The sequence below is a fragment of the Perognathus longimembris genome, chromosome 28, assembly GCF_023159225.1.
Source record: "Perognathus longimembris pacificus isolate PPM17 chromosome 28, ASM2315922v1, whole genome shotgun sequence".
NCBI classification, from domain to species: domain Eukaryota; kingdom Metazoa; phylum Chordata; class Mammalia; order Rodentia; family Heteromyidae; genus Perognathus; species Perognathus longimembris.
This window is the reverse complement of record NC_063188.1, coordinates 56,289,607-56,315,069: the sequence shown is the minus strand read 5'-3', so window position 1 is coordinate 56,315,069 and position 25,463 is coordinate 56,289,607. Positions and strand designations below refer to the sequence as shown.

Genomic DNA, 25,463 nt, shown 5'->3' with positions numbered 1-25,463 from the left:
GTTTTCACTAATGACAGACTAAGGATAAAGCAGTATTTAAAAGAAGACCTTCAATGAGAGATTGCCCAGTGGCTGTTAAAGTAATAGATTCTTTTTTTCATTGACCAAAATAAAATAAGAAGCCCAAAGAGAGGGTTCTTTTGAAATCTGAATATTTGAGAGAATGACCTTAGGGATATTCTTGAGCCTGTTATCCCTGGCCCACCAGAGTAATGCCTTTGAAAGCACTGTTGAAAACATAGTTTTAGAAGAGAATTCGTTAAAACTGTTTGAAAGTAAATGTGCCTTATTTATTGTAGGGTTTCTTTCCCCTTTATTCTTCCTATGTCCTTTATCTTACAGTTTAAGATGTTGTCTTTCTTCAAGTAAGCCAAGTCAGATGGTTTTTTCATTGATAAAAATAACTGGCAATGGGGACTGAGGGGCATGGCACAAGTGGCAGAGCACTTGTTAGCATGCTTGAGGCCTTGGTTCAATTATCAGCACCACAGAAAAAAAAAACTTACAGTAATCACTCCGGAGACTGAGGCAGAAACATCATGAGTTTGAGGCTAGCCTAGGCTATATAGCAAGCCTGTGCCTCAAAAGAGCACATAAACAAAGCCCCTCAAAAACTGACATGTCCAGTATCCTTTTCTTTCTTTCTTTCTTTCTTTCTTTCTTTCTTTCTTTCTTTCTTTCTTTCTTTCTTTCTTTCTTTCTTTCTTTCTTTCTTTCTTTTTCTTCTTTTCTTTCTTTCTTTAACATTTTTGCAGCTCCAAAGACTGTAAGGATCTGCAGGGTCCCTTGCCTCCTATCTTTCCATGGTTGTAAAGATTTATCAAAGTATTCCTTCAACCTCCCTACCTCTGTGCTAGCTTTTGCTTCACTCCTGCGGAGTTCAAGTCTAAGTTATTCTTAGTGTTGTCTGTCCATCAGTTTCATTCCAGAAAGTTAACACTTTGAGCCTCTTTCACTCAAAAAGAATTTCAAAGACTAACACTACTATCTTTATAGTCGGGTTATATAAAATTAACCTGAACCCACTAAATTTATGTTTCTAGATAGAACATAATCACTTGGCTAGTAGATATGATTTAGTAGATAACTTGTCAAAATGACATTTTAAAATAAGAAACACAAAGTTGCTTTTTACCAAAAACAAAGCCCAGTATATTGTAATACAAAAATTAGAATTTCCACAGGTTTTGATGCCTTTTAGTCAAATAATAGATCCTCTCATTTAAAACATTTTGCACTTGCTTCGTTTGTAAGGTTGGCAAATTGAGGGACTTGTGATTTCCAGTTGCCATATGGATTTAGAAATTTCCCCAGGAGTTCCTGGGTGGTGGTACACTGGTATTTTATGACTAGTTATATTTCCTTCTTAATCCAAACTGGAGTTCATATGCAGAATATGTAAATGAAGAGAACTCCTGAGAAAATGCCCAACCTTTTCTTTTCATTGCTATACAATAAGTTACTAGCAGGATGCCTAACAGAATTTATATTCAGATTTATGTTTCTTCCTTTGAGATTAGTACTAGGTATGAAAAAATGATTTTCCTAGGCAATAGGCTAAAATCAACTGGGAGGGATGGGTTTCTTCCTCTTCTATCCCTTTTATCTTTGTACAAATACCCCACATTTACAACATTCCATGCTATCTTTTCAGACTTGGAAAGGATCTGATTTGTATCTTAGCTATCTTAAGGAGAGAACTGAAACTTTGATGAAGGTGCTATGAATCTAGAAAGGCAAACCTATTTTAGTAAAGCATGAATGAGTGTATTTGGATTTAGGCTGTTTCTTAGAGAAGTGCCTATGCCATCTCCCATGCTTGCAGATGGAGTTTTATTGTTTGTTTCTTAACTTAATGCCAATAGCCCATCACAATACAACTCCTTTTGTCTAGAAAAAAGACTATTACAAATGTGAATAGATTTTTTTCTCCCTCTGGAGCCATTGAGGAAAGAAGCCTCTCTCTCCTTCCTCCCTCCTTTTCTTCTTTCCTCCTTTTCCCTTTTTCTGTCTTCCTCCCTTCCTCTTGGCTTTATGTACACAACATAGGACAGTGAAAGCAGCAGCTTACAGTCTTGGGAGTAATCAAAGAGCATTTCATTTCTTACAAGACCAGAAAACATGCTGTTTAGAAACAGTCCAGCTGGGGTTGTGGCTCCAGTGGTAGACTGCTTATCTAGCAAGCCCAGAGGCCCTGAGTTCAAACCCAGTACTACCAAAAAACTAAACAAGAAAAAACCCCACACATATAGTCCTACTTTATCGAACAGCCATACTTGAATTTTCTACCACAGCCTCTTGTAATCTTGAACTCTTAACTTCACAGACCAGCTATATTCACAGCTTTCAGTTAGTAGCTTTAAGGAACAAATTACTTGTATGTAAGAAGTTTTACAAATATGCATCTATGTATGTTTATTCATATACATATATACATATGTGTATTTGTACACACATATACCCACATTACCATATAGAAGGGAAATGGATGTAGATGGAAGATGGTTTGCATCTTTTACAATGATGTGCATTTCCTTCCCTCCTCTGGCTTCACAGCATCCCTCCCTCTGTGTGGAGCTAAGGAGGACTTGGATATGCAGGGCTGGTGCAAACTCAGCCATGGGGCACTTTTCACTTAAGTATCCAAAGAGGCCTTTTGAATTTCAAAGATTGCAATGCCATTAGAGCACTTAGTGTTGTAGTTGAAGAAAGGTATGGTTGTCAGTCATGAAAATAGAAATGTTATTTTCCTAGTTAGGACCAGCATTTTAGAAAGTTAAATTTGATGCCTTGTGAACAAATAATTTTATATTGTACTTTCATTTTTAAAAAAATATTCTTTATTCAAAATACAGAGTGCTGAAAATAACACCATGGATATGATGTTTCCAAAAATTGAGGTGTGAATATCTTTTCTGGACACAGCTTAAAATAAAAAATGTATAAGAAAAGTTTTTTTATTACTTCAAAATGATTTTTCTTAATATTTATTTTACTCTGTTTTGTTACTTTCTTTGGATGAGACATCTGGTTACTGGTTATTACAAAAATAAAGACATTCTTGGTATTAATCCCTTTGGTTTTTTTTCCTCTGTCTTTAAAAAGTATTTCTTTACCAAGTATGAAAATATAGATTCATGCCAAATTACCTACTTTTACTTTTAAAATCCCTCACTGTGATCTGGGTAGCAGATAAAGCACAAAGCATGATTTTTTAATGTGTGTGTGCCAGTACTGGAGCTTGACTCAGAGCCAAGGCATTCTTCTTTAGCTTTTTTTTGCTTAAGGCTGGTGCTCTACCATTTGAGCTACAACTCCCATTTTGGCTTTTTGCTGGTTAACTGGAGATAAGAGCCTCATGAAGGTTTTTGCCTGAGCTGGCTTCAGATTACAGGCACAAGCCACTAGCACCTACCCAAAGCATGAATTTGTATCTTTAAATCAAAATATCTTTATTAATGGCATGAATAAGAAATGCCTCTTGTAGCTAAAAAAAACCAGGTGTCTCAACCTTCTCTTTTAGTTAGAAAATAGTGGGATATTGTTAAGATATTGGTTGATTTGTTTGGTACCCAAAAGAGCAGGGGGAGGGGACATTGTGCAATGTTCATCCGCAGTCAAGATAGTTTTCTCTAAGCATGTCATTGATCATATTTCTGCCAAGGATGTGCCTTCAACTTTATAATTACAGTGTTGTAAAAAAATGCCTTGTTTCCATCTCTTTTGTTAAATTCTCCAAGTCCCATGGAACCTGCAGTTGCAGACTGCCCTTCTGTCTAGGTTTTTCCTCAATTGTGAATGTGAGGTATGGCAGGACTGGCAGCCACCCCTGCATCTAGTAAGGGTAGGAAGGAATAACCCTGATTCCTTCATACTCCACTCAACCTGCCATATCATTTAGTGAGAATGAGGAACAAAGGAAGAAATATAACCTCTCTTTGCTGTGTAGCATCATTTTCTTTTTGGTGCCAATTCTGGGGTTTGAACTCAGGAACTGGGTGATGTCCCTAAGCTTTTGTGCTCAAGGCTAGCTCTACTTCTGCCTTTTTTCTTTTCTTGGTGGTTAATTGAAAGTAAGAGTCTCATAGAGGGCTGGGATGTAGCTCAGTGGCAAAGCGCTTGCTTAGCAAGTACAACATCCTGGGTTCGATCCCCAGTTCTAAAAAAGAAAAGACAAAAATCAAATACAGTTAAGAGTCTCATAGATTTTCTTGCCTGGGCTAGTTTTGAACTGCGATACTTAGATCTCAGCCACTTGAGTAGCTAAGATGACAAGCATGCATCACTGGCGTGTCTGGCTCTAATACATTCTCTCTTTTTCTTTTTTGGTAGGTTTGGGGCTTGAACTCTGGGCCTGGGCACTGTCCCTGAGCTCTTCAACTCAAGGCTAGTGCTCTACTACTTTGAGCTACAGCACCACTTCTGGTTTTCTGGTGGTTGATTGGAGAGGAGTCTCCTGGACTTTCCTGCCCAGGCTGGCTTTGAACCGCTATCCTCAGATCTCAGCCTCCTGAGTAGTTAGGATTACAGCGTGAGCCACCGGTACCTGGCTTCCAATACATTGTTAATATGTTTGTCCCAAGTGAGGTTAACAGATGACCCAAGCCCTTCTTGCTTTGGGGAGCCCTATTACAGTGTGAAGCTCCCAGCCAACATATGTTCCCATGTCCAACACAATTTGAAGTAAAGGTGGGGGCTGGGAATATGGCCTATGGCAAGAATGCTTGCCTCCTATACATGAAGCCCTGGGTTCGATTCCCCAGCACCACATATATAGAAAATGGCCAGAAGTGGCACTGTGGCTCAAGTGGCAGAGTGCTAGCCTTGAGCAAAAAGAAGCCAGGGACAGTGCTCAGGCCCTGAGTCCAAGGCCCAGGACTGGCAAAAACAAAACAAAGCAAAACCCAACCATTTGAATTAAAGGGTTTTAAACTCATTTGTGAAGAAAAACAAAGTTCCCTTTCCATCCAGATCCATGGGGTTGTGCAGAATGGAAACGTAGGACGACCCTGAGGCCAGCCTCCCTCTTTTCCTGGTGTCCTGACTGACACAGAAGGGGTGTGGTGACAGCAATATCAACCTTACAGCCAGTGAAGTTTCTAAGCCTTGCAGACCAGGTAGCTAACAAAAGCCTTCCTTTCCTTGTCTGGGAGTGCTTTCTATCTTATAGCCTCAAAGGTCCTAGTAGAATTCAGAGAGCAGAATTTGTGGAGGACCTACCTGTGTCCCTTATGGATTTGTGTTCATAAGTGTTCATCTGGCCAAGGTGAACACGAGACATAGGCAAGGTTCTCGAAGATAGGGTTTAAAATGTTACTGCCAGGTGCTGATGGTTCAAACCTGAGGTCTGATGATCTCTGAGGCTGAGATCTGATGAAGCCAGGCCTGGCAGGAAAATCCATGAGACTGGGCTGGGGATATGGCCTAGTGGCAAGAGTGCCTGCCTCATATACATGAGGCCCTGGGTTCGATTCCCCAGCACCACATATACAGAAAATGGCCAGAAGTGGTGCTGTGGCTCAAGTGGCAGAGTGCTAGCCTTGAGCAAAAAGAAGCCAGGGACAGTGCTCAGGCCCTGAGTCCAAGCCCCAGGACTGGCCAAAAAAAAAAGAAAATCCATGAGACTCATCTTCAATTAACCATCAAAAAACTGAACATGGAGCTGTGGCTTAAGTGGTAGAACACTAGCCTTGAGATAAAAAGCTAAGGGACAGCACCAGGAGCCTGAGATCAAGCCCCAGGACAAAAAATAAAATGACCTTGCTAATAGGAAGAGTCTCAAGGAGTTCAATTATAAAGGTGATGTACAGAAGTTACAGTCACAGAAGCCTGGTAAAAATATTTTTTGGACAGTGTCTTCCCTTCCCTTGCTCTCTCGTTTTTCCCTCCCATCCATGCCCACAGTTCAAGAGATCTTGAACAGTTCCATAGCTAATTGTCAACCTGGAAGAGTTTGAAATTCAGAAAGTAGTCTAGCATCCTGTGGCCTCCAGTATTTTATAGCCTTCCTGCCCACCCCAGGCGTGCCTAGAAACTGAAGTGCTGCCATTCCTTCCAAATTCTCACTCACTCAAAAGTCCGCTTTCCCCAGGTGCAGGTAGCTCACGACTGTAATCCCAGCTACTCAGGAAACTGAGATCTGACAATTACAGTTCAAAGGCAGCCCAGGCAGGAAAGTCCTTAAGACTCTTATCTCCAATGAACCACCAAAAAGCTGGAAATGGAGCTGTGGGTCAAGTGGTAGATTGCTAGCCTTGAGTACAAAAGCTCAGGAATAGTGTCCAGTCCCTGAGTTCGAGGCCTCCACCCCCAAAAAAGTCCAATTTCTTCACTGTGATGATTTTCACCAAATATAGCAGAAAGCTAAGATGAACTCAGGTGCCAATGGCTTTTAGAACTTGCCAGACATATTTTAAATAATTTGAAAAAGAATGCTTTTTGCCCAAATGACCAACTGTTGAAAAAAAAACTACCAGACAGCTGGGCACCTGTAAGCCTAACTTCTCAGAAGGCTGGGAGAATATTATCATTACCAGTATGGACTAGATTTCTGGTGTCTGTGATACCCTGGGATCATTTCAGCCGATTCCCAGCCTGGAGGAGGAAGGACAGACCACGCAGTTCAGATTTTCCATGCTGCCGCAAAGAGCGGCAAGTTCAAATGTAACAAATGAGGAAATTCTTTCATCCAGAAGTTGGACAGACCTTCATGTTCATCAGAGAACACACAGGAGAGAAACCTTTTGAATGCAACAAATGTGGACAGACCTTGGCATGAAAAGAATTCACACAGATGAGAAACCTTGTAAACATAGAAAGTCTTTCAACCAAAATTCACACTTTGGCAGGCCTAAGAGAATTCACACATGTGAGAAACGTTAGGAATGTAATAGATGTGGAATGTCTTTCACCTGGAAGAAAACTCAGTTTGCATTGGAAAACCCAAACAGGATAAAAGCCTTGTGAATGTAAATCCTTTCTTTTTTTTTTAAAGAACTCTTAAAACAGGCTCAGATTGTGTGGTGAGCAGCAACCAGAATAGAGAGAGCTAACAAAGAATATTGTTCATAAAGTTTACTTGCACATATGAAAAAAAAGAAAAGTCTTACTCTGTAGTCCAAGCTGTTCATGAATTCAAAATCCTCTTGTCTCTGCCTCCTGAGTGCTATGATTACAGGCATGTGCCACTACATCTAACTTTAAGCAAACTGTATTTCTCAAAACATACATTAGCATGATCTTGCAGTAAATTCAGATTTATAGATGAAACTGAATCTTGGAGTATATCTGAACATTTTCAACATTAAAAAAAACTTCCACTTGGATATAAAGGTTAAATCACCAGGTACAAACAAGACATGAAGGAGAAAAAAATGAAAAAATATAATTTCTCCAAAATCCAACTACTCCACATTTCCAAAAACACCATTAAAAAGCAGGGCTAGAAGCATGTCTCAAGTGGTAGAGTCAACAGAGCAAGCAAACCGAGTATGAGGCTCTAAGTTCAAATGCCAGTATACTTGCACACATATATAGTATATACCACACTGTTCACAATATTGAAACTACAGAATCATCTTAGGTGTCCACTGATGAATCAACAAATAAAATGAGTTATATACACACAGTGCAAAGCAAAGTCCATGAGAATCTTATCTCCAATTAACCACCAAACAGCCAAAGGTAGAGCTATGACTCAAGTGGTAAAGTGTTAGCTTTGAATGAAAAGGCTAAGGGATAATACCCAAGCACTGAGTTCAATCCCAAATACATACATTTAAAAAGGAAGAAGATGACACTATGTTGGAAATGAACTGTACAACTTTGGGGAGTGGAGAAGGGAGGGCTAAGCAGGAGAAAATATGGAGGGGGTAACTGTTTTAAAAGAAATGTACTCATTATCTTACTTATGTAATTGTAAACCCTGTCACCTTTACAATAAAGATATAAAATTTTTTTAAAAAAAGGACTTGCCAGACATATTTTAAATAATTTGAAAAAAAAATGCTTTTTGCCCAAATAGCCAACTGTTGGAAAAAAAAAAAAAAAACCTATGAGACAGCTGGGCACTGGTGGCTCACACCTGTAAGCCTAACTTCTCAGAAGGCTGAGATCTGAAGATCGAGGTTTAGAACTAGCATGGGTAGGAAGTCTGTGAGACAATCTAGAGAAATGCTGTGGCTCAAGTGGTAGAGAGCTAGCCTTGAGCAAAAAAGCTCATGGACAGTGCGTAGGCCCGGAGTTCAAGCCCCACAACTGACAAAAACAAAAGAAAAAACCTACTCTATTTCTTATTGTGCAGGTTAGAGGTCTGAAATGGGTGTCAGCAATAAAATCATGGCATTAACAGGGCTGGGATCCTTCCAGAGGCTCTACAAGAGAGTCTAGTTCCTCGATGGATTGGCTTCCACATGATTCCACCATTCCTTGGCTCGTGGCCCTGTCATGAGATTACTCCAACTTCTTATGCCATTGTCACATTTTCTACGATTACATCTGTTATTGCCTTCCATTTTTACTGACCTGTGGGTTTACATTGAATCTACTCACATAATCTGAGGTAATTTTCCCACATCCAGATCTATGACATAATCAAACCTCCAAAGTCTTTGAGCAAAAAATCTCAGGGACAGCATCCAGGCCCAGAGTTCAAGCCCCATGAACGACCAAAAATAAAGATGTACTGTTCATACATGTAGTAACAAAACTTTATTATCTATCATCTGCCGAGGTCAGAGACTTAGTCCTATTAATCTCTAGCATGATAAACATGTATCAAGTTTGTTTTATTGATACTCATTTATTTCTGTGTTTTTTTTTCCAGTCCTGGGGCTTGGACTCGGGGCCTGAGCACTGTCCCTGGCTTCTTTTTGCTCAAGGCTAGCACTTTACCACTTGAGCCACAGTGCCACTGTGGCTTTTTCTATGTATATGTATATGTAATGTGCTTTGATCTAATACACTCCTTTATTCTTCATGTTTCCATCCCCCCTAAAATTTTTTATTGCTATTTAAAGGTGATGTACAGAGGGGTTACAGTTACATAAGTCAGATAAAGAGTATATTTCTTTCAGGAAAATGTCACCCCTTCCCTCGCTTTCCTCCAGTTTCTCCCTCCCGTCTCCACTCACACCTTGTAAAGTTCATTCTCAACATGGTGTCTAATGAGTACTACTGTTTCATTTGTTCACCCTTTGACCCTATATTTCTGTGCCTCCCCTTACCTTCTCAAAGACAAATGAAAAAAACGGACAGACAGAAAAGAAAACAAAAACAGCAAAAAAGAAAAAACCCTCATCTCCTTTTTCAAACAAATTTTAAAAGGTGTCACTGTTCTATTTTCTTTTCTTTCTTTTTTTTGCCAATCCTGGGGCTTGAACTCAGGGCCTGGGCATTGTTCCTGAGATTCTTTTGCTCAAGGCTAGCACTCTACTCAGGCACAATGCCACTTGTGGCTTTTTCTGTTTATGTGGTGTTGAGGAATCGAACCCAGGGCTTCACACATGCTAGGCAAGCACTCTACCCCACATTCCCAGCCCCACTTAACTGTTTTCATACCCCCACTACCAATATTGAGTTTGTGGAATGAAACAACCAGGATTCAATTGCATACTTTCCAGGTTTATATCAAACAAATTTTCTGTGCAAGTTTCCCAGCCCAGTTTTTAAATCCACAGATTAAAAAGTATTGTTTTTAGTCAGGCAGTGGTGACTCATGCCTGTAATCCTAGCTGTTCAGACTGGGATCTCATCACAGTTTGAAGCCAGCCCAGGCAAGAAAGTCCATGAAACTCTTACCTCCAATTAACCAAAAAAAACCCCACAAACAAAAGTGGAGGCAGAGCTTGCCATAGTGGTAGAACCCCAGCCTTCACCAAAAAAAGCTCAGGGACAGTGCCCTGGTCCTGAGTTCAATCCCCAGGAGCAAAACACACACAGACACACACACAGACACACACACAGACACACAGACACACACACACAGACACACACACACACACATACACACACACACACCGCAAGGCACAAGAGAGAGGCAGCTTAGCCAGCTGCTCAAGCACTATATTCTATTCCATTATATGGTTGTCTTTTTAATGATTTAGATCATTTTACCAGGAATTGGTTCCAAACTTGTTGCTCTCTATTTGCCAAAACCCAGCTATTTTCCCTTTCAAATACTGAGACATTTCCTGTTCCTCCAAATTTCTGCACTTTCATTTCTTCATTTCTATGGGAACTCTGCTTATCTGCACAGAAAAGCAGACACCAATTAGAAATTGGGCAGGTCTTCTTGACTGTTCGGAACAGTATAATGCATGTTTTCTTCCTTTGTTAGGTAGCTCATATCATAGACTAAAACTTTAATTCTAGAAATCCCAATCATTCAGAACTTTAGTTTTTATAACATCTATTCTTTTTTTGCAGGGGGTGGTACTGGGGTTTGAACTCAGGTCCCAGTGCTTGCTGGGCTGGCATTCTAGCACTTGAGCCATACCTGCAGTCTGGCTTTTTTGCTGGTTTTTTTGGAGCTAGAGTGTTGTGGGCTTTCCTACCAAGGCTGGCCTTGAACTGCGGTCCCTCAAATGTTATCCTCCTGAGTGGCTACGATTAAAGGTGTGAGCCCCACTGCCTGGGAGCTTTACTTCTATGGGTTTTAGTTTTGGTACATCTTATCTGTCTCTGCAATGTTCTTTTTCTTTTCTTTTATTGTGCCAGTACTGGGGCTTGAACTCAGAGTCTGGGCACTCTTCCCTAGCTTTTTTTGCTCAAGGCTGGTACCAATTGAGCCACAGCTCTACCTCTAGCCTTTTGGTAACTAATTGAAGATAAGTCTCACAGACTTTCCTGCCCATGCTGGCTTTGAACTGAGATCCTTAGATTTCAGCCTCCTGATAGCTAGGCATAAGCCACTGGCACCCAGCAATGCACTGTTCTTTTTTGCCAGTCCTGGGGCTTGAAATCAGGGCCCGGGCACTGTCTCTGAGCTTATTTTGCTCAAGGCTAGCACTCTACCACTTGAACCACTGCGCCACTTCCAATTTTTTCTGTCTACATAGTACTGAGGAATGGAGCCCAGGGCTTCATGTGTGCTAGGCAAGCGCTCTAACACTAGGCCACATTCCCAGTCCAATACACACTTCTTTTACATTTACATTTATAGTTTACAAATCTCTCCTGACCTTCTGTTCTCATTTTTTTCCCATTCAGTTCAGAGAATTATGTGAGTAAGCATATTAGTTTAAGATATTACTTACTATCTGTTCTCATCACAATAATATCCTATTCCGTATTTCTGATTTTTAAAACTATTCATATTATTGTGGAGGTGGGGGAGGTCCTGGGGCTTGAACTCAGGGCCTGAGCACTTTTCGTGAGATTTTGTGCACAGACTAGCACTCTTCCACTTGAGTCACAGTGCCACGCCTGGCTTTTTCTGAGTAGTTTATTGGAGATAAGAGTCTCACAAGGAACAAAGCGGCATGGTCTCCTTGATATATGACTGTTGGGGCGGGGGCAGTAGAGATCAGGTCTGTGAAACAAAAACCTTCTTTTCAAACGGTATTTCCACAGGTTTGGGTTAGTGACCTTACATTATGTATCTAAAACCAAACAACTACTAAACATAAAAAGGTCTAGAATAGACCTATCAGTGGATCACAATAGCTCAACAGCTATGTACACATGATCATATAAGATGAGGATAAGCAAAAACAACTTCAAGAGAAGGACACAGGAGGATTCTACTGTTGACGTGACATTTCAAGTTCTAGGAGAATTTCCTTTGGCGTACGCTACATGGTTACTGTATATGATTTTGGTACACTGGGTATTGTATATATGCCTACCTGATCTAGGGAAGGGAGAAAAATGAGGGTGTAAGATATCACAAGAAATGTACTCACTGCCTTATTATGTAACTGTACCTCTTTTGCACAACACCTTGTCAACAAAATTTAATTAATAAAAAGAAAAAGAGGGAATAAAAAAAAAGCTCACAGGGCTGGGAATGTGGCTTAGCCATAGAGTGTTTGCCTAGCATGCATGAAGCCCTGGGTTTGATTCCTCAGTACCACATACACAGAAAGAGCTGAAAGTGGTGCTGTGGCTCATGTGGTAGAGTGCTAGCCTTGAGCAAAAAGAGGCTTAGGGACAGCGTCAGAAAAAAAAACAGAGAAAATGAGTCTCACAGACTTTCCGGTCCAGGATGGCTTTGAACCACAATCCTCAGATATCAGCCACTTGAGTAGCTAATATTACAGGCATGAGCCACAGGTGGCCAGCTAGTTTTTTGGGTTTTTTTTTTTTTTTGTTTTTTTTTTTTTGCCAGTCCTGGGGCTTGGACTCAGGGCCTGAGCACTCACTGTCCCTGGCCTCTTTTTGCTCAAGGCTAGCACTCTGCCACTTGAGCCACAGCGCCACTTCTGGCCATTTTTTTGTATATGTGGTGCTGGGGAACTGAACCCAGGGCTTCATGTATACGAGGCAAGCACTCTTTGCCACTAGGCCAAATCCCCAGCCCCTGTTGTTGTTGTTGTTGTTGTTGTTGTTGTTGTTGTTGTTGTTTTACCCCATCTGTGTAGTCTTTACTGCTCAGATCTCCCTCTCTCTTTCAACATCTGGAAGGGTCCAAAAACAGGTATGTCATCGTTTTAACCAGTTTCCTCCTCAGAATTTCAGGAACAAATTGCTACATAGTTCTGCCTGGAAATGGATAGAGGCTGGTGGATCTCCTAAGCTAATAAACTGTCACCATCATTCATTCCGTGCTCAACTAATATTTGACTCCCTAGACAAAAACATAGAGTCCCTACTGTGTGTAAGATATAGTTCCCAAAGGCTGAGAACTCAGTAGTTAGTGAAAGAGAGCAAGTCCCAGCCTCGATAGGCTGAAGGAGATGCTTCCTCCCTACAGAATAATACAAAATCATTCTTTCTTCCTTCCTTTCTTTCTATTTCTTCTCCTTTTCCTCCTCCTCCTCCTCCTCCTCCTTCTTCTTCTTTTTGGTACCAATCCTGGGGCTTGAATTCATGGCTCTGCCCCTGAGGTTTTTCACTCAAGGCTATCACTCTACCACTTGAGCTACAGCTCCACTTTTGGCCCTTTGGTGGTTACTTGGACATAGAAGTCTCACAGACTTTCCTGCCTGGGCTTGTTTTGAACCCTGATCCTGAAATCTCTTCTAGCTAATTAGCTAGGATTACAGGCATGAACACTGGTGCCCAGACTGGGCTGTTTTAAATAGGTGTATAATAAGATCTTACTTTCCTACTTTTAAGAGTGAGGAAATGTTCCCATAAGCTTCAAGATGGATCCACTCTGTTTTATTGGTCAGTATGACATCATATATGCCTGTTCCGAAACCAATCACAAGCAAGGAGGGGAAAGGTATATTCATCATCCAGAGTGATTATTCTCTTTGATATTTCCAAATGCAAAAGTTATATTATCTTTTTATACCTTTTCCTATTTACTTATGAAATTTATAAAAAGGCATTACCTGTCAGAATTCCCTAACCTTGGCCATATCCTTGAAAGGCCATGCTCAGGCCTCTTACTCTGCATTCTGTAGAGGAGAGCAAAAGGAGAGACCACCGGCATCCCTTCCTGTTTCCACAAGGAGCCAGCACAATACTCCAAATAAATCAGCCCTTCCTCTGCCATTTCACCCTTTTTCTTCTCTCTGGAATTTCTCCAGTAGTGCAGACTGAAAAATGGAATGGCCTTGTATCAGACCCAGGAGAAGTGGAAAGGAGTTCTGCACTAATTTAAGAAAAGCATCTAAGCTGGGCATTGGTGGCTCATGCCTATAAATCTAGCGTCTCAGAAGACAAATCTGAGGATCATAGTCTGAAGCCAGGCACCAAAACAGGGGAGGGAGGGGGAAGAAGGAGGAAAAGAATGAGGAGGAGAAGGAAGAAGATGAAGAAGACGGGAGGGGGAGGGGAGGGGGAGGGGGAGGGGGAGGGGGAGGGGGAGGGGGAGGAGGAGGGGGAGGGGGGGGAGAGGAGGAGGAGGAGGAGGAGGAGGAGGAGGAGGAGGAGGAGGAGGAGGAGGAGGAGGAGGAGGAGGAGGAGGAGGAGGAGGAGGAGGAGGAGGAGGAGGAGGAGGAGGAGGGACAGTATCAGAATTCTTTATATTATTTTAGACAAATAAAAACAGTTCAGACATGAGCATGGCGGCTCGGACTTGCAATCCCAGCTACTCTAGAGGTTAACACAGGAGGATCCCAAGTTCCAGCCCCGCCTAGATCTCCAACTCAAAAAAAAGGGAGGGGCCAAGATGGCTGGGGATTTAGCTCAGTGGTAATGCACTTGCCTAGCTTACATGAAGCCTGAGCTTCCTCAACTCTGCAAAACAAAACACTCCCTTCAGAAGTGAAGCTGTGGCTCAAGTGGTAGAGCACTAGCCTTGAGCTGAAGAGCTCAGGAACAGCTCCTAGGCCCACAGTTCAAGCCCCACGACCCACCAAAAAAAAAACCCCAAAACACACCAACAACAAAAAACACCCCCCTCAAAAACTGAATGCAAACAAATGTTTATTGTGGCATTCTTCATAGTTCATTGAATTCTGAGCTCTGCTCAGTTGGAGAGATTGTCTAATTCTGTAAGTGTTTAGATCAACATGCTAGTATATTTTCCTCCTCAAATACCCCTTATTAGCTGTGTAGGTTGTTGTACAAAGTACAAGGTGAGGTAGAGTGACTTTCACATTGCCTTTCCTGATCCGCACTTGTACTTAGTTGGCAGGATCAATCACAGGCGGTTTCTGGAAAGAAGTTTGTAAAGAAGACATCTTGTAAAAAATTTTATTGTCATTATAAAGGTGATGTCCAGAAGGGTTACAGTTACATAAGTCAGGTAAATTTCTTTCTTTCTTTTTTTCCTTTTTTTGGAGGGGGGGTTGGTCATGCGGCTTGCTCTGGGCCAGGGCGCTGTCGCTGAGCACTTCAGCTCAAGGCTAGTGCTCTACTACCTGAGCCATGGCACCACTTCTGGTTTTCAGGTGTTTAATTGGAGATTAGAGTCTCCCAGACTTACATGCCCAGGCTGGCTTTGAACTGCAATCCTCAAATCTTAGCCTCCTGAGTAGTTAGGATTACAGGCATGAGCCACCAGTGCTCAGCCACAGTGTGACTTAAATTATAGCTAAAATAAGTAATTTTTAAAAAAAGGCTTAGCCTCCTAGCAACATGGTATTCAGAATAGTGTGCAGTTCCCTAGGTAATAGAGCTTTGGGTCAGGTGCCAGTGCACCACATATACAGAAAATGGCCAGAAGTGGCGCTGTGGCTCAAGTGGCAGAGTGCTAGCCTTGAGCAAAAAAGAAGCCAGGGACAGTGCTCAGGCCCTGAGTCCAAGACCCAGGACTGGCCAAAAAAAAAAAAAAAAATATTAAACTGTGTGATAACTACACAGTAGTATAGGGTACCGATCTTTATTACCCATAATTTGTTCTTAAATAATTTTTACTGGTAATCCAGACATTTTGACTACTTAAAAATCAAATGATTACTATTTGTATTGTTCGAAAGATTTTTTTTTGTGCTGGTACTAGGGACTGAACTTAGGGCCTGCGTGCTGTCCTTTAGCTTTTTGGCAAAGCTGGCATTCTACCACTTAAGTTACAACTCCACTTATGACTTTGGGGTGTTTTGTTGGGGGGGAGGGTTAATTAGAGATTAGAATCTCAGGCTTTCCTGCTCAGGCTGGCATCAAACAGTGATCCTCAGCTCAGCCTCCTGAGTAGCTAGGATTACAGGTGTGAACCATCAGTGCCCGGCTCAAAAGAAGTAATTTTTAAAACTCATTTGACTAAAGTGAACATTTCAAGTAAGTCTATTGGCAGATAAAAATAATGTAAAATTCTCTAATGAAACACTCATATTGTACAGTAATTGGTTTCAAAAACAGAAAAAGTAAACTTAAACTCTATGCTACAGACACCTAGTCATTTTACTAATTTGATTTTAAGATCCATCTTAAATATTTCTGAATATACCAGAATATAATGTATCCCTTTTTAACAAGAAAATAAAAAATAAAACCATAGAATTATTCTTATTACCTAAAGATTCTAGTAATTAGGTCTAAATTTGGACTAAGGTGTAATTATTTGAAATATGTAGTATAGGAAGTTTAATGTTTGACTTCTTTTATAATGTACATAGATTTTAAATACCATATATCTGCAATTCAGAATATAAAATTACAGCATGCCTTGAGAGTAGGTGTCTATGGCAGGGAGGCAATATTTGGTCTACTATGAAAGTCAAGAAAGAATATTTAAAGGGCCATTCATTCAAGATAGCAGTATTACTCTTTTCTGACATTTAAAAGTATTATCCCTAGTATTAGGAATAACAATACCATCTAATTCTTATGTATGACAAACATTACATATCTATGAATAAGATAGAAAAATACAGACATTGCATGATGACTAAACAATTGTGGAACAACTCCCTAGACTAAGCCCCATAGCACTAATACATCATTTATACCTTAACTGCTTATTAATATCTGAACAAATTTTCTTTAAGAATACTAGTTATTTTTAATGATGTAATAAAAACTCTGCAGTCTTTTATTTTGCTGAATTACATTTGAGGAAAAAGAAGCTAATGGCTTCACTTATTTTAATACTAGTATATTCTGGATTATCTTATACAAATACATGTATAGAAACTTTGATCATAAATTTCCCATGGGGAGACATTATTGAGTCTGAATCATTGTGTGTATTTGCAAAACATTTACCACTGCAAACATTATAAGTTTTAAGATCAGGCATGGGAGAAGGTTTATAATCAACTACAATGATGCTGGTGTACTTCCATACAAGGCCTCTTAGTGACATCAATCAATTGGAGGTAGGAGTTTATCAATGAATTGCTTGACATCCATCATTTCCTCTTGACATGAACTGTGCATCATGCCTTCATATGTTTTGAAAGTCACATTGGCTGGATTGACCAATGTTTTCAGTTTTTCAACAGTCAGAGAACCAAATATTAGGGGAACTAAAGGATCACAATCCCCATGGCACTGGAGAATAGAAATATCTCTATTAGCGCCACTTATAGGACCCTGTGGAAAGGAAGTCCAAAGTGGAAGCCAGCAACTCAGTGCAGTGACGCCTGCCAGTTTCTGCTGCATGGTGAGAGCAGTGTATAAAGATAAAGCTCCTCCCTGAGAAAATCCTCCTAAAATAATTCTGTTAGAAGTAATGCCATTCTTTACCTCTTGCTCTATCAAAGCTTTTACATTTTCTGATGCCTGCTTAATTCCATATTCATCTTCCTGGGATTCTGGTGAAAGCCCAATAATATCAAACCATGAAGGCATAGCCATATTCATATTTAATGTAACAGGCATAATTGGCGCATGTGGGCAGATGTATTTGATATGTGAACTTCTGATACCTGCAAAGGCTTCTGCCCATCCGTGCCCAGTATCTCCCAGTCCATGAAGGAAAATAACCGCGGCGGTGGCCTTGCGGGCGGCGGGCACGACGGCGGGCAGCGGGGCAGACATGTTATTGCCGCACATCCACCGGCTGAGCAGATGGCGCGTCGGAAGCGGAAGGGAGAAGCGAGCTGGCTGTGGCCCAAGGGCGTGCGAGCGGCGAGTCCCGGCCCCCGAGTCCCGGCCCTCAATGTTGTTTTGTTTTGCATTTCCCTGATGAGTAAAGATGCTGAACATTTGAAAATGTATTCATTGGACATTTATATTTTTTGAGATCTGATCTATTGTTATACCTATCATTTAGATTATTTGTTCTTTTGTGGATTTTTTAGTTCTTTATGTATTCCAGATATGAATTTCCTGTTAGATGTATAGATGACAAAGATTTCTTCCCATTCTACCAGCTGCCTCTTCCCTCTGGGAATCATTTCTTGTACAGAGCTTTTTAATTTGATGTAGTTCCGTTTGTTGATTCTCCCTATTATTTCCTGAGTTATTGGAGTCTTATTGAGAAGCCCAATCTAATTTCTATAATCTAAAATACTTAAAGATGTCCAAGGCCCAACCCTGCTGCTCTAGGGAGGCATAAACACAATTCTGGCTTAGTTGGCAGGAGAGATGAAAGGAAATGAGCTCTCTAAAGTGGGGGAGGGCCCAGGTGCCACTGGCTCATACCTGTAATCCTAGCTACTCAAGAGTCTGAGATCTGAAGATCAAGGTTCAAAGCCAGCCAGGTTAGGAAATTTTGTGACATTTGGATCACCAATAAACTACTAAAAATCCAGAAGTGGAGCTATTGCTCACTGGTATAGAGAGTACTAGCTTTGATTGAAAGTGGTAAGGGAAGTCAGGCGCTAGTGACTCACACCTGTAATCCTAGCTACTCAGAAGGCTGAGGACTGTGGTTCAGTGCTAGCTGGAGCAGGAAAGTCCGTGAGATTCTTAACTCTAATTAACCACCAGAAAACTGGAAGTTGTGCAGTGGTTCACAATGGTAGAGGACTACCCTTGAGTAAAAGAGCTCAGGGACAGTGCCCAGACCCTGAGTTCATGCCCCATGACTGACAAAAAACAAGAAGAAAAAGAAACTGCTACGGAACAGTGCACATGTACTGAATCTAATCCCCACTACTGGTGCTCAAAAAATTAATAAAGAAAAGGAAAGAAAATAAAGGGGGAGGGGAGGTGTTAATGTAATGTGAAATCCAGAACCAGTTTCCTTACTATCGCCTGCATAGCGCTGCCATCTGGTGATCATATGATGAATCACAACCATCCTGTGGATGCAAATTGAACCAAGGCCCTTGTGAAGCTAGGCAAGCATTCTACCACGGAGCCCCACCTTTTCCCTTTTATTTGGTGCTGGTACTAGAACTTGAACACAAGGCCTCACTCTTCATCTTGCCTTATTTTGCTCAAGGCTGGCACTCTACCACTGGCCAATCTTCCTGTCCAGCATTTTGCTGGTTAATTGGAGAAAAAAGTCTCATGGACTTTATGCTTGGGCTATTTTCTAATTGTGATCCTAGATCTCAGCCTCCTGAGTAGCTAGGATTACAGGGATAAGCTACCAGCTCTGGGTGCCCACAGTATTCTTTTCCCCTCATGGTTCTGGCCTAATAAGCAGCCTACCTATTGGGTATGAATGGATAGACCAGTTTCCTGTGGCTACTGTAATGTTACCCCAAACACAGTGGCTTAAGGCAACACACAGTTGCTTATTCTACAGAAATCCCCAATCAAAGTATTGGCAGAGCTGGGCTGCCTCCAGAGACTCTAGGGGAGGATCTGTGTCATGTGCTTGTCTTCCAGTGTGGGTGGCTGCTGGTGTTTTTGAACTTGTACCCAGGTCATTCTAATCTCTGCCTGTGTCTTCGCGTGGCCTTCTTTTCTTTCTAACTTTTCTCTGCCTCTCTGTGTATGTACTTAGGACACAAGTATTCACATTTGGGTCCACTCAGAAAATCTGAGATTTTTGTCTTGCCTCAGGATCCTTAAAAACCTAGTTCAGGGCTGGGATGTAGCTCAGTGACAAAGCGCTTGCCTAGCAAGTGCGACGTCCTGGGTTCGAGCCTCAGCACCAAAAAAAAAAAAAAATACAGTTAAGAAAAACAAAAACAGTTCATAGCCGAGCACTGGTGGCTCATGCCTGTAATCCTAGCTATTCAGGAGGCTGAGATCTGAGGATCACAGTTCAAAGCCAGCCCAGGCAAGAAAGTCCATGAGACTCTTATCTCCAATTAACCACCAGAAAACCAGAAGTGGTGCTGTGGCTCAAGTGGTAGAGCACTAACCTTGAGCTGAAGAGCTCAGGGACAGCACCCAGGCCCAGAGTTCAAGCTGCAGAGTCTCACAGACTTTCCTTCCCCTGGCTGGCTTTGAACTGTGATCCTCAAATCTCAGCCTCCTAAGGAGCTAGGAATACAGGTGTGAGATACCAGTGTCTGGAAGAGAGTTTTATTAGAAACTAACCAGGTCATCCTGGTCTACATAATGAGACCCTTAAGGCTGGAGGCATGACTCAGTGGTAAAGTGCCTGCCTAGCAAGCTCAAGGGTGTGAATTCAAATTCTAGTGTCACACAAAAAAGAGAACAATGCATGCATACTAGGACAGTTTCACAAGCCAAGGGCTGGGGATGTAGCTGACTGGTGGAGTGCTTGCCTAACATGAACATGTTTCTAGGTTTTATTCATATTGGTAATGAAAATATTAAAAATAAAATGATAATTTCTCTGTGTGTGTGCGTGCTAGCATTGGGGCTTAAACTAAAGGCCTAGTGCTTTCACTTAGCCCTTTCTGCTGAGGGCTGGTGTTCTATCACTTGAGCTACACCTCTACTTCCAACTTTTTGGTGTTGACTAGAAATATGACTATAAAGAATTTTTCTGTTTGGGATGGCTTGGAACCATGATCCTAAAATCTCAGCTTCCTGGGTTGCTAGGATGACAAGTGTGAGCCACCAGTAATCTGGCTTATGTCTTCTTCATTCTCCTCTTTGGGTTATAATATAAAAACTCTTAGTTTGGAAGCACGTGATCATAATATAGAAAATGGTTCTATATCCTTGATCTTTTCACTTTCTGAATTTATTAAATCTAAATTTATTGTGTGTCATAGTCATTGAATAGCTCTCTAATGCTTTTCTGTGTGTGCTAGTACTGAGGATTGAACTCAGGACCTAGGTGCTGTATCTTAGAATTTTTGCTTCAAGTTGGTTTTTCCACTTAAGTCACAGCTCTACTTTTTGGTAGGTAATTGGAGATAAAAGATTTTCCTGCCTGGCTAGCTTCTAACTCCTCTCCTCAGATCTCAGCCTCCTGAATAGCAAAGATTACAGGCCTGAGCCCCAGTGCATGACTCAGTGAACCTTTATCGTGTCAAAGCTTCTGTAGGTGAGGGGGGTTGATTCATGTTGACTGTATAATCTACCCCAATTCTTCCCATAATACAGTCTCGGTTGCAAGCCAGCCAGGGCAGGAAAGTCTGTGAACCCTTATCCCAATAGCAAAAGCTGGAAGTGGAGCTTTTGTCAAGTGGTAGAGTGCAAGCCATAAGTATAAAAGCTCAGGGACAGTGTCCAGGTCAGTGTCCAGCTCAAGCCTCAGGACCCCCCCCCCAACATACACACAAATCAAAGAAAGAAACAAACAAGCAAAAGAACTCAAAAAGGTTTATTTTTGCTTACAGTTTGGATGTTTCAGTGCATAACTGCTTGGCCCTGTTGCCTGTGTTGAGAAAAATCATTCGCCCCATGGCCAGAACTGGAGGTGAGAAAGAAGGGCTCAGAATCCTACTATCCCATTGGGGGTTTTTATTTGCCAGTCCTGGGGCTTGGATTCAGGGCCCGAGCACTGTCCCTGGCTTCTTTTTGCTCAAGGCTAGCACTCTGCCATTTGAGCCACAGCACCACTTCTGGCCTTTTCTGTATATGTGGTGCTCAGGAATCGAACCCAGGGCTTCATGTATACGAGGTGAGCACTTTACCACTAGGCCATATTCCCAGCCCTGATACTATTCCAATGGAAGATATACCTCCAATGACCTGAAGAGCTTCCACTTCCCTCCAACTCTTAAAGGTTCCACTACCTACCCATAGCACCATGCTGGAGATTCAACCTTTACCACATAGGCTTTGGGGGGGACACTTAAGAGGCAAACTATAACAGAGCACTAAATTGCCTATTGATAGAGTACTTGCCTCATATACATGAAGTTTTATATCCTAGAAAACACTTTGGGGGCTGGAAATGTGGCTTAGTGATAGAGAGCTTGCCTAGCATGCACGAAGCCCTGGGTTGGATTCCTTAGCACGACATACACAGAAAAAGCCAGAAGAGGCACTGTGGCTCAAGAGGTAAAGTGCTAACCTTGAGCAAAAAGAAGCCAGGGACAGTGCTCAGGCCCTGAGTTCAAACCCCAGGAATGGCAAAAAAAAAAAAAAAGAAAAAAGAAAAAAGAAAACCCTTTGGCCCTGGATAAAGCAGACAGCTAGTTACCCTAGACTACCTGAATAAGAAACAGGAAATTACCAGCATTGTAGAAGTCCTTATATGTGTTTTCAGTCAATGTCTATCTCTCCTCCTCAAAGGAAACCACTATCCTGACTTCCAACACGTGAGATTATTTTAAGACACTGTAGTTTAATATGGGTACTACAAACTAAAGAGCAGAGTTTACAACCTTGGAGTGCATCCAGAAGGTAGATATGTTTTGAGTCATGCAATACTAGCCTATTAGAGCCCTTTTCCCCTAATTTATTTAGTTGGTGGAAATTTTTACAAGGTGTGTGTGTGTGTGTGTGTGTGTGTGTGTGTGTGTGTGTGTGTACTGGGGCTAGAATTCAGGGTCTGGGGACTACCCCTGAGCTTTTCTTCTGTCTTCTCAAAGTTAGTGCTCTACCACTTGAATCACAGCTCTACTTCTAGCATTTTGGTGGTTAATTGGATATGAGAGTATCCCAAATTGCTCTGCCTAGGCTGGCTTTGAGCTGTGACCATCACATCTCAGTCTCCTGAGCTGCTAGGATTACAGGCATGAGCCACTGGTGCCCTGCTTAAGTTTTATGAGTTTTAAAACATATATAAATTCATGGGGCTGGGAATATGGCCTAGTGGCAAGAGTGCTTGCCTTATATACATGAAGCCCTGGGTTCAATTCCCCAGCACCACATATACAGAAAACAGCCAGAAGTGGCGCTGTAGCTCAAGTGGTAGAGTGCTAGCCTTGAGCAAAAAGAAGCCAGGGACAGTGCTCAGGCCCTGAGTCCAAGCCCCAGGACTGGCAAAAAAAAAATACACCACGCATATATAAATTCATGCAATTGCTACTACCACCAGGATACACTAATGATGGGGGAGAGGGGATAGGATATTTATATAGATTCACAATGTCTTTCTGCAAATGACTTTTTAAATTAAATTTTATTGACAAGGTGATGTACAGAGGGGGTACAGTTACATAGTAAGGCAGTGAATTCATTTCTTATCATATTTGCTATTCCCTCCCTCATTGTTCTTTCTCTTCCCTAGTTCAAATAAGCATATATACAATATCCATTGTACCAAAATCATATACAGTAACCACCTGGGGTACACCACAGGAAATTCACCTAGTATGTAAGACCTAACGACAACAATAAAATCCTCCTGTTTCCATCTCTTGGAGTTCATCTTGCTTAGCTTCATCCTATATAATCATATGTATGTAGTTGTTGAGCTCTTGTGAACCTCTGATAGGTCTGTCCTAGACCTATTTATGCTTATTCAGTAATGGTTTGGTTTTAGAGACATAATGTAAACTCGCTGACCAAAACATGTGGAAATACCATTTGAAAAGAAGTTTGTTGTTTTACAGACATGGTCTGTACTGATCTCCCCTCTCCCGCCCTAACAACCACATATCAGGGAGACTATGTGCCTTTGTTCTCTGTGTTATAAGCTTGTCTCTCTCACTCAACATTATTTGTTCAAGATCTGACCATTTCCCTGTGAATGCCATTATTTTATCAGTTCTAATTGCTATGCAGTATTCCATTGTGTACATGTACCACATTTTTTGGATCCATTCATCTGTAGTGGTACACCTGGGTTGTTTCCATATTTTGGCTATTGTGAATTGTGCAGTGATAAACATGGATGTCCTGCAAATGACTTTTGATTACAGTAAATGGAAGAAGTGTAACACTGTGGTAGTGAAACAACCAATGGAATGTATTTCCTAATATGACTTCACTGAAAAGGATATATTAGTTACACATATTCGTCCCAAAAAACTAAGGTAGAATATGATCCTACAATTCAATAAGGGAAGATTCTATAAAATACATGTCCTGTATTAGTATAAAAATGTAAGTGATCTAGGTGTAGTGTTGTACATTGGCAATCCCAGTACTCAGGAGGTAAAACCTAGCCAGGCACTGGTGGCTCACACTTGTAATCTTAGCTACTCAGGAGGCTGAGATGTGAGTATTATGGTTCAAAGCCAGCCCAGGCAGGAAAGTCTGTGAGACTCTTATCTCCAATTAACCACCAAAAAGTTGGAAGTAGAGCTGTAGCTCAAGTGTCAGAGAGTTAGCTTTGCATATAAAGCTCAGGGACAGTGCCCAGGCCCTGAATTCAAGACCTAGTACTAGCACCCCCCCTATACACATGGGGGATGTAAAATCCACCTTTAATGAATAGAATACAGCTGCAATTACAATATGTGACATCTGAAAACTAGTCATAAAAGGTATGGTGGTTTCCTCCTTGTTCTGTCACTTGAACCATTGATTCTGAGGGAATTCAACTGTCGTATCATGAATATTCACACAGCCTCATGTAGAAGATCACGTGGTAAGAAATTGATACCTCTTTCTAACAGCCATACGAGAGCACTACTTTAGAAGAGGAAATTCCAGCCTGATTCAAGTCTTCAGAGAACTGCAATGGACAGATCCTCTCATTTGGCCACAACTTTATTCTGCTCTACTGTGTCCTCTGCTTGACTAGGCCTGACCTTAGGCTTCCATCTTTGGATTCCATCTTTGCCATTGAATGATCCAGTTTGAGCATAAATACTGCTATATTAATGGAGAGAAAAATCTCCCACTGTTGGTATTTTACTACTCTTGGTAATGGTGAGGGGTATCAGAAATTTCAGATGACTTTCTTCAATCACAGACTGAAGTGGCAAGCTGGACTTCAGTCTTCAGGAGGGCTGACTAATGTCCGATCTACTTTATTCCTAAGCTATTGCTTGCAGATGGCTACCTAAAGCTTGTGGTGTTTATCAGTGTCCCTTCTCCTTGGTGGGTCCTGAAGTCCTGTGAATCTAACCATAAGCTATGCTCATCTTCTCAGCTTTTTAATCGTCTCTTCTGGAATTAGCAGGATCCTTACAGGATCAGTAACCTCGAATGCACACTTGTTTTCTTCTTAAATCTTGCCCTCATACTCTAGGCATTCACACAGAGTGAGACTAAATAAGGATATTCTTAGAAGAGCACACAGGTGCAATGCCTATGTGCCTCTGATCATACAAAATAATATTTAGCAAAATTAACTCCTAGAAATGGAAACAACGAGGCTTCTCTTTGCAGCTGTTTTTCATTTTCTTTTTTTTTTGGTCTTGTTTGTTCATTTATCTGTCTTTGGGAGGGTAAGGGGGTGCAGAAATGGAGGGACAAACGGTGAACAAATGCAGTAGTGGTACTCACTAGACACTATGTTGAAAATGCACTATACAAATTGTGGGTGGAGATGGGAGGGAAAATCTGGGAGCAAGTGAGGGAAGGGGAACATTGTCCAAAAAGAAATGTACTCTTGTTGGGTGCCAATGGCTTATGCCTGTAATCCTAGCTACTCAGCAGACTGAGATATGAGGATCACGGTTCAAAGTCAACCTGGGCGAGAAAGTCTGTGACACTCTTATCTCCAGTTAACTCCCAGAAAACCGGAAGTGTTACTCTGGCTCAAAGTGGTAGAATGCTAGCCTTGAGCTAAAAAGCTCAGGGAC

At 41.4% G+C, this 25,463-nt stretch overlaps 1 protein-coding gene across 1 annotated transcript; it reads right to left on the bottom strand.

Moving 5' to 3' along the window:
* Positions 1–16,437: 16,437 nt before the first annotated feature.
* Positions 16,438–17,589, bottom strand: LOC125343491 (acyl-protein thioesterase 1-like). The gene has a single exon (XM_048335956.1). The coding sequence runs from the start codon at positions 17,548–17,550 to the stop codon at positions 16,858–16,860; it is 693 nt and encodes a 230-aa protein (XP_048191913.1). The 5' UTR covers positions 17,551–17,589; the 3' UTR covers positions 16,438–16,857.
* Positions 17,590–25,463: the final 7,874 nt, after the last annotated feature.